The sequence below is a fragment of the Saccoglossus kowalevskii genome, chromosome 2 (genome assembly GCF_978046115.1).
Source record: "Saccoglossus kowalevskii chromosome 2, keSacKowa6.1, whole genome shotgun sequence".
NCBI lineage: Eukaryota > Metazoa > Hemichordata > Enteropneusta > Harrimaniidae > Saccoglossus > Saccoglossus kowalevskii.
In genome coordinates this window covers 27002150-27016315 of record NC_140642.1, presented here as the reverse complement: position 1 = coordinate 27016315, position 14166 = coordinate 27002150, and the positions used below count along the sequence as shown (strand labels likewise).

General features: G+C 38.8%; 1 protein-coding gene across 1 annotated transcript; it reads left to right on the top strand.

Annotated features, from left to right (window-relative positions):
* The first annotated feature begins 11062 nt into the window (after nucleotides 1–11062).
* LOC100366375 (uncharacterized) lies at nucleotides 11063–13687 on the top strand. Its single transcript, XM_002739123.1, has 3 exons — nucleotides 11063–11072; nucleotides 12396–12545; nucleotides 13212–13687. Exons 1-3 carry the CDS (start codon nucleotides 11063–11065, stop codon nucleotides 13685–13687), a joined length of 636 nt encoding a protein of 211 aa, XP_002739169.1.
* The last annotated feature ends 479 nt before the right edge of the window (nucleotides 13688–14166 follow it).

The following is a 14166-nucleotide window of genomic DNA, read 5'->3' as shown; positions in this document are numbered from 1 at the left end:
GGCATGGGCAGGGCATTACATGGCAGTAACAGATTTCAGTGCAAGATTCGAGACTTGCCTGTTCCTACTGGCTTCAGTTCATAAACTGGAATCCCTGGATTTACCTGCTTCACTACCCTGTAGACTCCCTTCTCCCATCTGTTGGCAAGCTTGTGCTTCCCACGAAGGCTTATGTTTTGAACACCTAATCTCCAGCTTCTAAAGTGGCCTCTTGGGCTCTTAAATCATAATGGTCCTTGTTAGCAGCGGCATTCTTCCTAGCCTCCTTAGTTGCCAATTCATAGGCCACTTTTAATCGTTTGCGTAAAGCAGCTACATATACCTCATGTGTTTCTTGGGCATTCTCTGCTGGTTGCAGCCCTAGCTATATATCTACTGACAGCCTTGGATGTCTACCATACATTAAGAAATATGGAGGAAAACCAATGCTATCACTTCGAGTACAATTATAAGCGTGAATCATGGGACCCACATACATCTTCCACTCCACTTTCTGTTCATCACTCAAGGTACCAAGTATGTCAATCAGTGTCTTGTTAAAACGCTCGCACTGGCCATTTCCCGGGGGGTGATATGGTGTAATATTTGATTTAACCACTCCAAGCATCTTACATAATTCCCGAATTACTCTTGCCTCAAAGTTCCTGCCCTGGTCTGAGTGAAGGCGTACAGGAAACCCATAGTGATTCAGAAATTAAACGCTACATTAGAGCATCAGCTGTCATCTTTGCACTTTGATTTTTTTTTGGCACAGCTACAGCATATCTAGTGTAGTGGTCTGTTATCAGTAAGATATCTTTACATCCTCCCTTAGCTGGCTCCAAGGTAAAAAAAATCTATGCAGACCAACAATAAGGTGAAGTAATGGTTACCAATGGCGCTTGTGCTCTTCCCGCTGGTGTTATTTTGCTCTGTGTGCACCTGTAGCAGTTGCGAACTTTGCTTTCCACATCATTACTCATTTTTGGTCAGTAGAATCGGGATCTGAGTAGGTCTAACGTTTTTTCTTGACTGGGATGTCCCATATCTGGCAGCATTATAGACCTATCATCCATGGGTACTGCTGCACCACTATCCCCCACCACCTCTACAGCTAGTGTGTTCAAAACCTGTTGGCTATTGCTACAGACAGCCTCAATGGTAGTCGCAGACATCATTTGAAATTCTCTGGATTCTGGTTGCATCCCATCAATCCACAGCTGTCCAGTCTCTTCAGTCACAGACCGATCAGGTCTAGGTTGCCTAGAGAGGCCATGAGCATCCTCATTATGTTTGCCAGGACGGTACTTTAACTTTAACTGATAGGCTGACAGTGCTGCCAGCCAACTATGCCTGGTTGCATCAAGCTTTGATGACGTCAGCACATAGGTTAATGGATTATTATCCCAAACAACCACCAAGCTATTTCCGTAGAGATAATCATGAAATTTCTGGGTTACCGTTTCAGTGCCAGGAACTCCAACTTATGTGCCAGATAGTTGACTTCGCTTCTGGACAACCCTCGACTGGCATATGCAATGACTCGTTGATTGTCACCTTCACCTTGGTAAAGTGCAGCTTCAAGCCCTATCAAACTGTGGATCAGTGTAGATTGCAAAAGGCACTGTGTAATCTGCAAATGCGAACACTGGAGGAGACATCAGTTTGGCAATTAAGGTGTTAAATGCGAGTTGATATTCTGGTGTCCAATTAAAACTTAGGCAGTTCCTTCCCTCTGGCCTTCTCCATGCGTCCTTTCTTGTTTGTACGGACATACAACCCCTTAGTGAGCTCATTCAAAGGTTTTGCTATGCTTTGACAAAACGGTTATAGTAGCCAGCAACGAAGAGCCTCAGTCTTGGCCGGGTCAATCTGGACCCCAGATTCAGAAACAAAATGTCCCAAATAATTAACTTCCCTAAAAAAAAATGACATTTGCTGGCCTTAAGTTTCAATCCACCCTTCTCAAGTCGCTGAAAAATCTGATGTAACCATTCTAAATGATCTTTAAATGACATGGAGAAAATGATGATATCATCTAGGTATACTAAATAGATCTTATGGTTCAAATCACCAAGACACGCTGGAAGGAGCTTGGACTGGTAGTGAGTCCCATTGGCAGTTTAAGACATTCAAAATGGTCGACCGGTGTGGTAAAGGCAGTCTTTTCCATGTCCTTTTCATCCTCAGCTACCTACCAATAACCAGACTTTAAGTCTACTGTGGTGAACCATGATGCATCCCGAAGGACATCAAAACTCTCATCAATGCATGGCACGCGTATGCATCTCTGATGCTTCATGCGTTAAGCATTCAGTAATCAATACACAACAATGTACTACTAGGGACTGTGGGACTCCCTTATCTCGCCACTGTCTAGCATTCCCTTCAGTACATGACTGAGCTTTTGTATTTCGCTGGGGGTACTCGGCGGTGTCTCTCATTGATTTGTTCACTATTGTTTAATCATATTCTGTGTCATTCTCATGCTGCGAGAACACCTCTTGGCGAGGAATGACTTCACCTGCGCCAGTTGATCTAAACTCAACTGTGCCTTAATCAAGTCAAAATCAATCTGATCCAAATGAAATTTCACCTCATTAGTCTTTGCTTCCTTTGTGCACTCTGACTCATTTTACGTGGTGGTGAGCTTAGCTCCAAACTCAATGTTCATTACTGCACAAGCTTGACCTATTATTTCGCCAGCTTTGATGGTGATGTCCTTGAACTGGAACTTGCGACTTTTGTCTGAAACAAGTCAGTACTCCAACAGTTGGGCTGGTCACAGCCATACTGTCTGCAGGGGTTCCTCCAGACACCCTTCCCCACATAACACGGTCAGAATCCAGTTGAATCTCGGTGTAAGTTTTAACCATTGTTCGCACAAATCTTTCTCTGGCTTCCAAGATATGTGATACTTTCCTACCAGTTGAAAACATTCTTAAGGACTTCTCTGACAAAGCCCCATACCACCACCAGCATTCATGTCCAACACATTAGTGAAATGGCACTATATCTTCACCAGCACCAGTAACAGTAAATGACTCCAAGTCAAGGCACATGAGCAAAAAGCCGCTTATACGAGCAATGTTCCATTGATGACACTTGAGACCTTGTGTCAAGCAGACAGTCTACTCACATTCCATTAATGTACGCCATTTCTTCTCGACCAAACCCTACTAATCGATTATAGACGCTGGTGTGCATCATCACTGGGCTTGTACCCTGACGCAAACTATATAACTCTGCTTGACTCCCTACTTGCTTTCCCTTTGGGTGGACAGCCAACTGCAGCTTACGTTCGGAGCATGACCCTGTGGTATGATCATCTCCTTTACCTTTATCACCCACTGACATTGGCTTAGATTTGGTACATTTTGACTCAGGGTGTCTCTGCTGCCCACAGACAAAACTCGGCACAGGAGCATACCGTCTATGCATTCTGCGTCCTTCACTTAGGGGCTTGCTCACTGAATTCAAACCTGTTGTCTTTGGATTAGGGCACTGCAGAGATTTATGTCCAATCTCACCACAGTTATAGCAAGTTGCAGGCTTCTTCTGTCTAGTGGGACATCTTCTTGCATGCTGACCTTCCTTCCCACACGTGAAACATTTGTCAGAGTTCTGGCTTGTCCCACAATCTGTTGATTCTGCAGTGGAATCAGCATCTCTTCTATTATTCAGTTTAAGCTTTTCTAATCTTTTCCCTGTTTAGCATTCTTTTGCAGTTGTTCCAGAATTCTATTGATACACTTTATTATCTGGTCCTCCTTAGACAAGGTCTTTGGTTGACTAGTCATATCCCCTATTGCCCACGCCTGATGACTTTTGGCTGACAAACCTTCCTGGAGAGGGGCCACTCTTGTGCGCCTAAACCTGACTTCTTGTGCAGCATCCTGGGCATCAGTAAAGAGCTGCTGGTAGGAGGCTCCACTATCATATGTGGGACGGCAGATATCATCATCATCACTAAGCCAATGCCAAAATCCCTCTCTCAAGGTATCTTCCACATTACTCCTTGACAGTCCACCCCTCTCTGAAGCGAGATACACTAGTCCATCCTTAACCCATAACGTGATATATTTTCTTGGTCTTCTTTTTACTATTGTAGTAAGTGTCACACCCTTCTCTACCATAGTGGCTCTCCAATTTCTCTAATATCTGTGCTATTGTACCAGGAACCAAATACCTCACTACTCTACTTGCATCACCTCGCAGTGATTTGATGACTGCCATCTTTACTTCTGGCGAATATGTGCCAGAATTAACCAAACTCTCTATCTCATACCACCAAGAAACAAAGTCCACTTTTCGAGATTTCTCACCACCAGAGAACATGGAGGTTGCTGGTAAAACACTGGAGTGACTAATCATAATTCTGCCGACCCCCGTAACTACAAAAAATCAAATATCAAACAAACAAACGTGGATGTACACTAAACCTCTGAAATAGGTCTAAACACCAAAGCAAAGCACAAACATCACAAGCAATGTTCGAAAAACGTTACCTCTAACAACCTTATAACAGCAAATCAGAGCAACTAATTACGTTCACTAATTACACAAGACTCTGTTGACACATATATGTACTCAAAACCCAATCTCACACCCACCCCTCCACGTTAGGCGCCATTTCTGTAGCCCCAGTCTCGTCATGCTAGCTCAGGTGAAGGTCAAACTGGGATCAGGGAGAAATAATAATAATAAAATCAAGTTTGAGCTGTGATTAAGGCCGGGATGAGTCAATTTCTCCACTATGAGTTTTCTTCTGATGCTGCACAATTTGGATTGGCAAGCGGCATATACCAGTGATGAGGGCGCTTTTTACACTAGATCAAACTAGCTCTATAGAAAAACCACTATCATATCAATATCTAAGTAATCACTATCAGCACTATATACCATATAGGAGACGCACACTGTCACACAAATCGCTCATCCATAAGAGGTGACAATACCATATATTACGTTGAACTTATTATGTCAGGTTTATTAAACACACTGATCTCTCATGCTATTAAATGAATAATTCAGTTCACGAGAGCAATAAAAACAATACAGTAATGATACCCACTCGAAACAGTATGGGCATACAAATAACAACACAGAATATCAATGCACTAACCCTATTAACCTAACAGGTCACTATCAGCTGTTCAGAAATATTAATACATTAACCTTATTAACCTAACAAGCTTGGGTTGCCATTTAAAACCGCTCTATTGGCTGTTTATTTTTGTCGCATCTCCCCTCCTTTTCGTTAAAGGGGCACTTCCAGTTAAGCCTAATCTCACAACAAATGTTCTTTCCGGATTAAAATAACAATGGATAACAAAAGATAGATTAACTTTGTAAACAACATAAACAATAGTGTTCCATGATTCTTTGGTGCAATCCCTGGGTTTGAGCGGTTTCCCTTTAAAGGCGCCTATTAAATACACACTGTAGTGATTCAATCTGCCAAGGGTTAGTTTGGATGACTGACCCAAAACAAACTATCCTTGGTTGGCGAAGATGTGTCGATATCGTTGAAATACTGCTTAATTCGCTCTCTGTGCTGTTGCCAATCTTTGACGTTGGCATTCAATTCGTCTATTTTGGCAATCAATGCCATATTCAGTTCCTTTATCTTTTACCGAGTTATCCTCCTCGCCAAATTGTTTTGTACAGATGCGAACATAACTTAATTTTTTAGCCGCCATTATAATGAACAAAACATGTCGTCATCGCTCATGTCTAATATTTGCCGTAGAGGACGCAGTAACGCTAACTAATTATCTCAATACATTACAATTTGGGCGTTCCGTAGCCCGTGTTTCCGACTGTTTTGTCCCCTGCGTGAACATAAATGGGTCTGTCCGATATGCAAACATATAACATTAGCTTAAGTCCTAGCCCGTACTTCGTGTAGCGTGAACACTATTAAATCCCCATCAATAGCTTGCTATCCACACAACTTGCTCGATTATTTATAGTAGCGTTCATGCACAGCACATACACGCTAAGTACGGATTATTATATTTTTACTCCTTTGAGTGTTCTTGATTTTATCAATGTAAAATCGAAGACGCTCTTTTTACTTGTAGCGAATACTGTGTTCATAATAATTGTGACGCATGGATGCATTTAGCCAGGCAGTGAAAGGCGTTGTGAGCTCTTCAACTACCAGACATATATTACACATATCCGACGTGCTTTCTCTGGCGATTTATATCAGTGCAAAATAGTAGGATACAGCTTACTATTATACTATACCTATATTGTACCTGTAAACATTAACATTAAATTGTAATAACATTTAAGCGCAGATCCTTGACACTATTTGTCTTTATTCAAATATTATCTGTTATTATATTATCTTGGTTTTATATCTAATTTAGTGTGTTTTTTTTTAATTCTCCCGAAATGTAGAGATAGTACTTTGTACGTAATTTGTCAGGGAATTTGGACTCAATGGAATATATGTATACTGATCACAAATAAATATACCTACAAATGAAACATATTAACAGTCTAGCTGGCAGTGATAAAGATAGTGTTAGTAAGGTATAGGAGTTGTTTGAAATATCGTGACCAATTGAAGATTTAAAACTAAAACAACAACAGCATAATATGACGGTTATCTTACGTATTCGAAAAACCCCGACAAAGAACCTATTGCGGTCTGTCGTGACACACAGATGATAACACTATCGTGAACAGCTATAAGATAAGTGGTTTAATCGGGAATCGTTCATTTTTGTAAGCAGGGGTAAAGCTGCATATATATGGGTTTCCAATTATAATAAGTCATTCTATACGTAAATAAGTCGTAATTCGTAAATGATATCATAACGCAGATCCTGCACCATATTCGTCTTCATTCGAAAACTATCTGTTATTTGGTCTTAATCCATTTTCGTTTTATTTATTTTTTCTCTCAACATATCGAGATATTATCTTGAACGTAATTTGCCGAATAATTCGGACTCATTGGAATATACTCGTTACAAATACATTTACCATACAAATGAAAAAAGGGAGGAAACCTACAGTCATCGTCATTAAAATGTGTACTCCAGTTACACAGCTATAGAGTGACTTTAAGACAACCGTCAAATCTTCTATGCAAGACTAGCTAAGTATTGAATGGTACAGGTACATAGCAAGAGTGAGTAAGAGTGCACTAAATTAGACAAGTATACGTGAATGTAACTATCTTCAATATATTAAAAGTCTACGTGGTAGTAATAAAGATAATGGAAGTAATGTTTAGGGAATGGTTGATTAAAATGTTTACATGCAATGAATCGATACGGAAAACGTGAAGTAAAACCAAGTAGGTATGTCACTTAGTGATAAATGTTGTACTACAATCACTGTGTAATAACACGTCTAATATAGATGTGGTTTACCTTTGCTGTGGTTGATTCATGCGAGCATCAATGATGGAACAGTTATCCTGCCAACAACATTAAATCATCAATCATGGAACATTTTCAATTCGAAGCCTGTTCATATGTGTTTTGTGCTTACTCCAAGCTTAACTAGACAAAAGTCTGATATATGGGCAACGGCAATACAATCCAAGCTGACCCACCCCTATAAACCACTCCAAGGTTCTATTGAACTTGCTTTATACATTGAATATACAGCAACAACATGTTATGTGTCTCTGTCGTGTAATCGTGACATCACAAACAAGATCCGTTTGAATTATGAAACATCGTGACCAATTAAAGATTTAAAGCCCCGAAAACAAACAACATTGTGTGACCCGTTAACAGTAATTAGAAATACCCGGGCAAAGTAAATACTGTCGTGACACACAGATGATAACACTACAGTAAACAGGTAGAAGATAAATAGTAGTATCAGGAATCGTTCACTTTTGTAAGCATGGGGAAGAGCTGCATATAGATGGGTTTCCGATTACAGTAAATCGTGTATATCATTGTGTTTGTAAATAGGGCTGCCCGATAATTTCACTGAATGTGTTTACATTGTGCACATGAATTATATTCTAAATTAAAATTAAAAACGCATACATCTTTGCCATGACGTGTGTATCACACCCCTCCATCTCTGGTTATCAGTTCTTGTCAATTTGCCTATAAAAACCCATTGCGCTCTTACCCTAATATACAGTTGCCTGCACTGTAAGCATCAAATCACGATGTCACAAGAAAAGGAAAAGACCACGCTGAATATAAAGACTGGCATATTACTGTTCGCAATCATTTTTTGCATAGTAATCACCACAATATGTATCATTATGACGTCATGGCTGTTTTTTAAGATGCAAGACCAGCAGGCAGTGAATGAATATTTAATGTCAATAATTGCTGAACACGAAGTATGAATATGTTATTATGCACATATTAATAGTGGAACATTTTTAGAATATAAAATACAGAAAGGCAGTAGATTAGAATCTAACGGATATTGTCAAACCGTTGATGTCGCCTTTTTTGAACCTATATATTACACTGTCATATATACACTTTCTGTTCAGTTAGATACCGACTTCACAAATTACATTTATTATATATCGACGATGACCAATCGTTTGCTGCATTCTGTCATAACAATCACAGATTGTTTATCTCATAGTAGCTGCTGACATAGTAAGTAAAGCAAATAAATAACACCGTATAAACTTTGATTTGAAATAGTATGTGCCCAGCCGTTTATTTGGTGTTATTTCTATTAATACAGTAGATATGGAAACTACGGGTAAACCAGAACGTCGAACCAGAACCAGTGTTTCCACTTTTTATAATCGTATTATGTGTTGATATCCCTGGGTTTTTTTTTCTAGCAGAATTCCGGTAGTAGCATCAGTGAGGGCCATGAAAGCGAATATGTTTCGACTATGAAAAATAAAAGTCAAAGCGAACTTGTAAAAGCAAAGATTTTATCTGATAACTCTACATACAGCGGTAAGTCAATGCACACCATTTATTCCGTTATCCACTGTTTTTTGGATTTTTCCGATTTAGCAATCTATCAAATATTAAAAGGGAATTCAGCTTTCTTACCATTGTTTAAACGAAGACAAATATTATATGACAGTTTTGTCATTCACTTCTAAGTGGAGCAGAAACTTCCGATTACAAAGTGAAGAGCACCAGGGGCGTCGATCCATTCTGAAAAGTGAGGGGGACACTTTTGTGAAGGGGGACTGCCCTATATTCCGACATCTCTATGTTCCGACACCACTATGTTCCGACACCCCTATGTTCCGACACACAGTATACTTGTGTCAAACTTAATCTGACTAGCCGTGCGTGACCTTTTACTACCTTGATATAACCAGGATGTCCTGTGGGTTAATACTGGAAATCCAACTGTAGTGTAGTCCGGCCATGATGCTCGAAAGTCCGTGAAGGCGGGATATTGCATAATGTTATCGGATAATTATCAAAGAAAGATGTTACCCATTGTATCATTCTAATACTTCGACAATTATTTGACAATATCCGTGTCTGTTGGATGTGGTTGCAACTTTAAATCCTCCGATTGCTTAACTATCGAAGTTTTAGATCGATAATTATCGGAGAATTATTTTACCTTTTTTATGAAAGTTGTACTTCGATATTCATCAGTCGCGGAATTGCAAGGTTGCCGTTTACATCCGGTAGCACCTTTCCAAGTTTATCTACATATTGATTAAAATCATTTATTTATTTATTTATTTATTTATTATGCGAGAGATGAATAGGCACTGCATTTAGCATTCCGTAGTGTTTGCATAAGTTTTTGAGATTGCCAAAAAATACAAAGGTTTTACACTATCTCTTTCCATTTCTATATTGTGTGTTTTCGGCCAACATTCCTTGTTTACCTCCACACGTTATACGTTTTCCTATCAATCTAAGACATTGATAGGTCTCAGAGAATTCCATGTTTAAAAAATTAAACTACCACCCAGCTGTAGACCCTGTCTAATATCAATCTAAAACATCGAGAATTATCGGATAATTATCCGATTAATTCAAATGTACAATAGACCGGCTTCCTCTAATGCGAGGATATTGCACAAGTTTATACTACCTGCAAATTTGATGCATAATTCATTGTTCAAGGTTAAGGTCCATATTAGACAGATTTCCTTAAGGAAGTCAGAAAGCACTATTCTATTCTATTCTTCGTTGTTCCATTGCATTGTTCTGATGTTCCTCTTTATTCTGAAAATATTCCCATGTTACACTCATAAATTACAGTTGGTATAATACACAATTTAAATACTTAATATCCTTATATCTGCCAAAACATGTATATCCCGTATTTATACTTTACATTATTTTTTGTCAATATCCTTCGTGTTCTGTAGATGTATTTGAAACTGCCTATTCGCTCCATTGTGCAGTCGTCGATTTTGTATTTTACGTTTGTCTAAATTACCCAAACCTCTTTGCTACATATGCTTAATTTACTTATGTAAATCTTAGGTCAGGTAACGTCTCGCCATCTATTTGAATTCCATTTTTATCTATATGTAATTTCTTGGCAGTGTAATAGCGTTCTAATAAATAAATAAATAAATAAATATACATTTAGAAAGCATAAAAAGACTTATTTTCAAATACATGAATATGTCATGACTAATTCATTTTATCATAGATAGGATTTGCCCAGAAAATGCCATTTGATGATTTTGAATAACGTATAATGAAGTTAATGATTTCATAATGTCAATAAGTAATGGATTATACGATGTAATATCCAACCTAATACTTGTACGCTACACCAATATAGCTTTAATTTGATATATAACATGATGGTGTTTGTCTGAGGTATTCCTATTTAATATGTGACAGGTTATTACGTAATTATATCTTTGTATAAGGTTGATCCCATAAAATTCCCTTTTTATTTGACGCTGTCTATAATTTTTTAAAGCTAACATAGTTACTCTGATTTTCGGGGGAAAAACGGCTCAGATTCTACGGCCAAAAATGACCAAATTAATTCCCATGTTTCTGTCTATTTTATGGCATGTAAATTTGACAGCCTTGTCTTAATTTTAATTGTACAGTCAGTATTCTGTAACCAGACTGATCGCGCTGAACAGAGAAAAAACATGTTGCTTTGTTCTACCATGGGGAGAGGTATGTATCCAATTTTGGCTTCCGACCACTAGCGTACATATTTCCATTGAAAATATGGCACATTCTGGCCGGCTCAGAATTTATTGGATGATCGTCGAACATAGAAGTACTAAACAATGTAATTTAGGTCTCCCCAGAGTACAAGTTGTCAGGGGCCCACATGAAGACTGTCAGGTACATAGTTTTTTGTTGATCTGAACGTTTGGCAATAATTAAAAAAATAAATAGTTTTCCTCTGAAGCTTGATAGGATACATCGCGTCTGAGAATATTGCCGACGATGATCACAAAAACACCTCCATGAAAGCCCATGGCCAGAAGACTGGCAAGTATTATAATCCGGCATAGTTATTTTTTAATGTAAAGAAATGTAACATTCTGTTACAAAAGGTGAGCGTAGAATAATATTTGAAGAAGAATAATGGTATATTTTCTTATAGTAAAGAGATAAAAACGCAGTGAAATGTCAAAAACGTTTCTAAAATTTCGTAGGTGTCAGAACCTATTAGCATCTCAACATAGGGTTGTCGGAATATAGAAATGTCGGAACATAGGGGTGTCGGAATATAGGGATGTCGGAACATAGGGGTGTCGGAATATAGGTGTGTAACCCCGAGAAGGGATGTGCCCCCCTCAGAAGGTAGAAATTTTTGAAAAATGCAACCAAAATGAAGTCATTTGGTACATACTTGGGGATTTTCATTCTTGATCATTAAGAATACAGTACATGTACACAGAACCAAAGGCCTCATACAAACGCAGGCTTTGATATAAACCTATTATTGATATTTGGGTAAGTCTGGAAAGTGGAGGGGACAGTTGATATTGTGTCCCCCACCCTTCAGATAGTGGGGGGACGTGTCCCTCCCCCTCATGATCGACGCCCCTGAAGAGCACACGGAACGATAATGTATTGCTTTCATTAGTAGCAAAACATCCCGATCGCAGATCGCCGTTAGGGGCGCTAATTCAGCTGATTCACTCCTTAAACATGCGCGTTTTCTGACAGAAAACAGAGTTTTGAGATATGATGAGACATTTTTATCGTAAATAATTTTACAATTACCATGTTCCGAGATGTTTGACCAGTGTTTTGTGTTACAACAGTTTGGTGTTAAACAAATAGTCACCAGCAGACAAACACGTAACTAAACTGCGCATATCAGATGTAAAAACAAAATAATCTTCATTAGTTGTGAGTGTAATCAATTGTCGCTGTGCATTTGTTAAGTAACTTTTATATACCCGCACACAAACAATATCCAGTCATAGCACAGCAATATACGTTCCACAAAGATACTATCATAATACTCTCATACATCAGATTTAGACGAGTCTCACGTGGTGCCATCTAACAGCAGCATTAATAGAAATACTTCAAATGCAGACATCAATATACTAGAGGGACCGGGTACTATGTATGTTCGATGGGGTCGTAGTTCCTGTCCTACCAGTGCTGAGCTGGTGTATCAAGGTGAGTGTCAATGAATATATACTTTTCTTCTCCAAGGTGAATTAATCGATTGGCTAATTTTGCATATGCGTCTTAGAATTAGTAAAACGTCTTACATCCCTAATATCACTGGATATGTAACTAGGTACAAAAGAATTTTTTTTGGGGGGGGGGGCTACAAGACGACTGTCACAGTGAGTGTACACACAAAATCAGTGGGTGTTTAAAAGAACGAAATCAGTACGACCTGATATGACAGTGCAGTTATAAACAATGGAAGCTTGACTTTGTTAAATGTCAGTAACACTGGGTGTACGATATAACATGACAAATGGTGGTTACTGTAAGAGAAATTTGGCTTGCCCAGGTATAACTAGTCACTGTAAATCAGCGTACATTGCACGCTATTTGAATCGGGACATTGTAAAATTGCCGGTAATCTAGTCGTTTTTCTGTTGTAGCGAGGTAAAAATTTATACAAATTGATATTGCTATAAACGAAGTGTTACATCGAATATACGGCATATTGAGAACTACATGGTTACCTAATGCTGGTCTAAAATGGTTTAGAGCCTGTTCAGAATATTATCAACAATATTTACCTGGTTCTTATACAGTGCGAGTACCATGTTTGGCTCGCAGCAAACAGTTTGCCATTCGTTAAATTAATATATCTTTATTTTGCAGGTGTTATTGGTGGAGAATATTACACTAACTCGGGGGGAGGTTCTAACTATCAGTGTTTGCCACTAGATCCAATATGGGATCAACCGAGCAGTGGTAAGTGTGATGCGTGTGCTAAGATGTGGGGTTCTGAATATCAAAGCGACCTATATCCGCCATTTTCTCATCTATTCCAACACGACTCTGTCTGTGCAGTATGCTTGGTGAATTCCCGTAGCAGGGTTCTGATGGTCCCAGCTCGCAACCAATGTCCATCGATTGAATGGACCAGGGAATACTACGGTTATCTGATGGCAGAAAATTTTAACCACCAGCGTTCCGAATTCATTTGTGTTGATCGTTATGCTGAAGTCCGTCCAGGGAGTGTTGATAACGATAACGGAGCTCTGTTATACAATGTTGAAGCTAGGTGTGGATCTCTGCCTTGTGGTCCATATATTGACGGGTATGAACTTACGTGTGCCGTATGTACAATCTAAAATATCATTTGCAATGAGTTGTAACCTGTGTTTGTAATGCCGACATTTATTTTTGAAAATTTAAACTGTTTCGAGTTCATGTATCATCCATTATAATTATCATCATTAACATAACTACATGTACAGACACAACAGCATCTATATGCCTGTTAATGGGGAAATAACGTTTATGGTGTGTCGGTTTATCACATTCAAGTTTATTAAGATAAATGAACCAGAATAAATAATGCGATTACCGTCTAGAAAAAGGTCTGTGATTGAGTTTAGCTGTGTTAATAATTAAGCTCCAATGAAGGTAGTGGAAGAAGTGGCGCATAATTAACGCAGTTTCACAGCAATTCTGGTATAATATAACATCGGGTTTACTGTTCTTGGAATGGGTTGTAATAGGCTGGGTTATTTTTTAATGCGATTCCACAACGTGCTTAGCAACGCAGGCAACATAAATAGTCTTGAGGCAGAACGTGAAAGTGACTTTT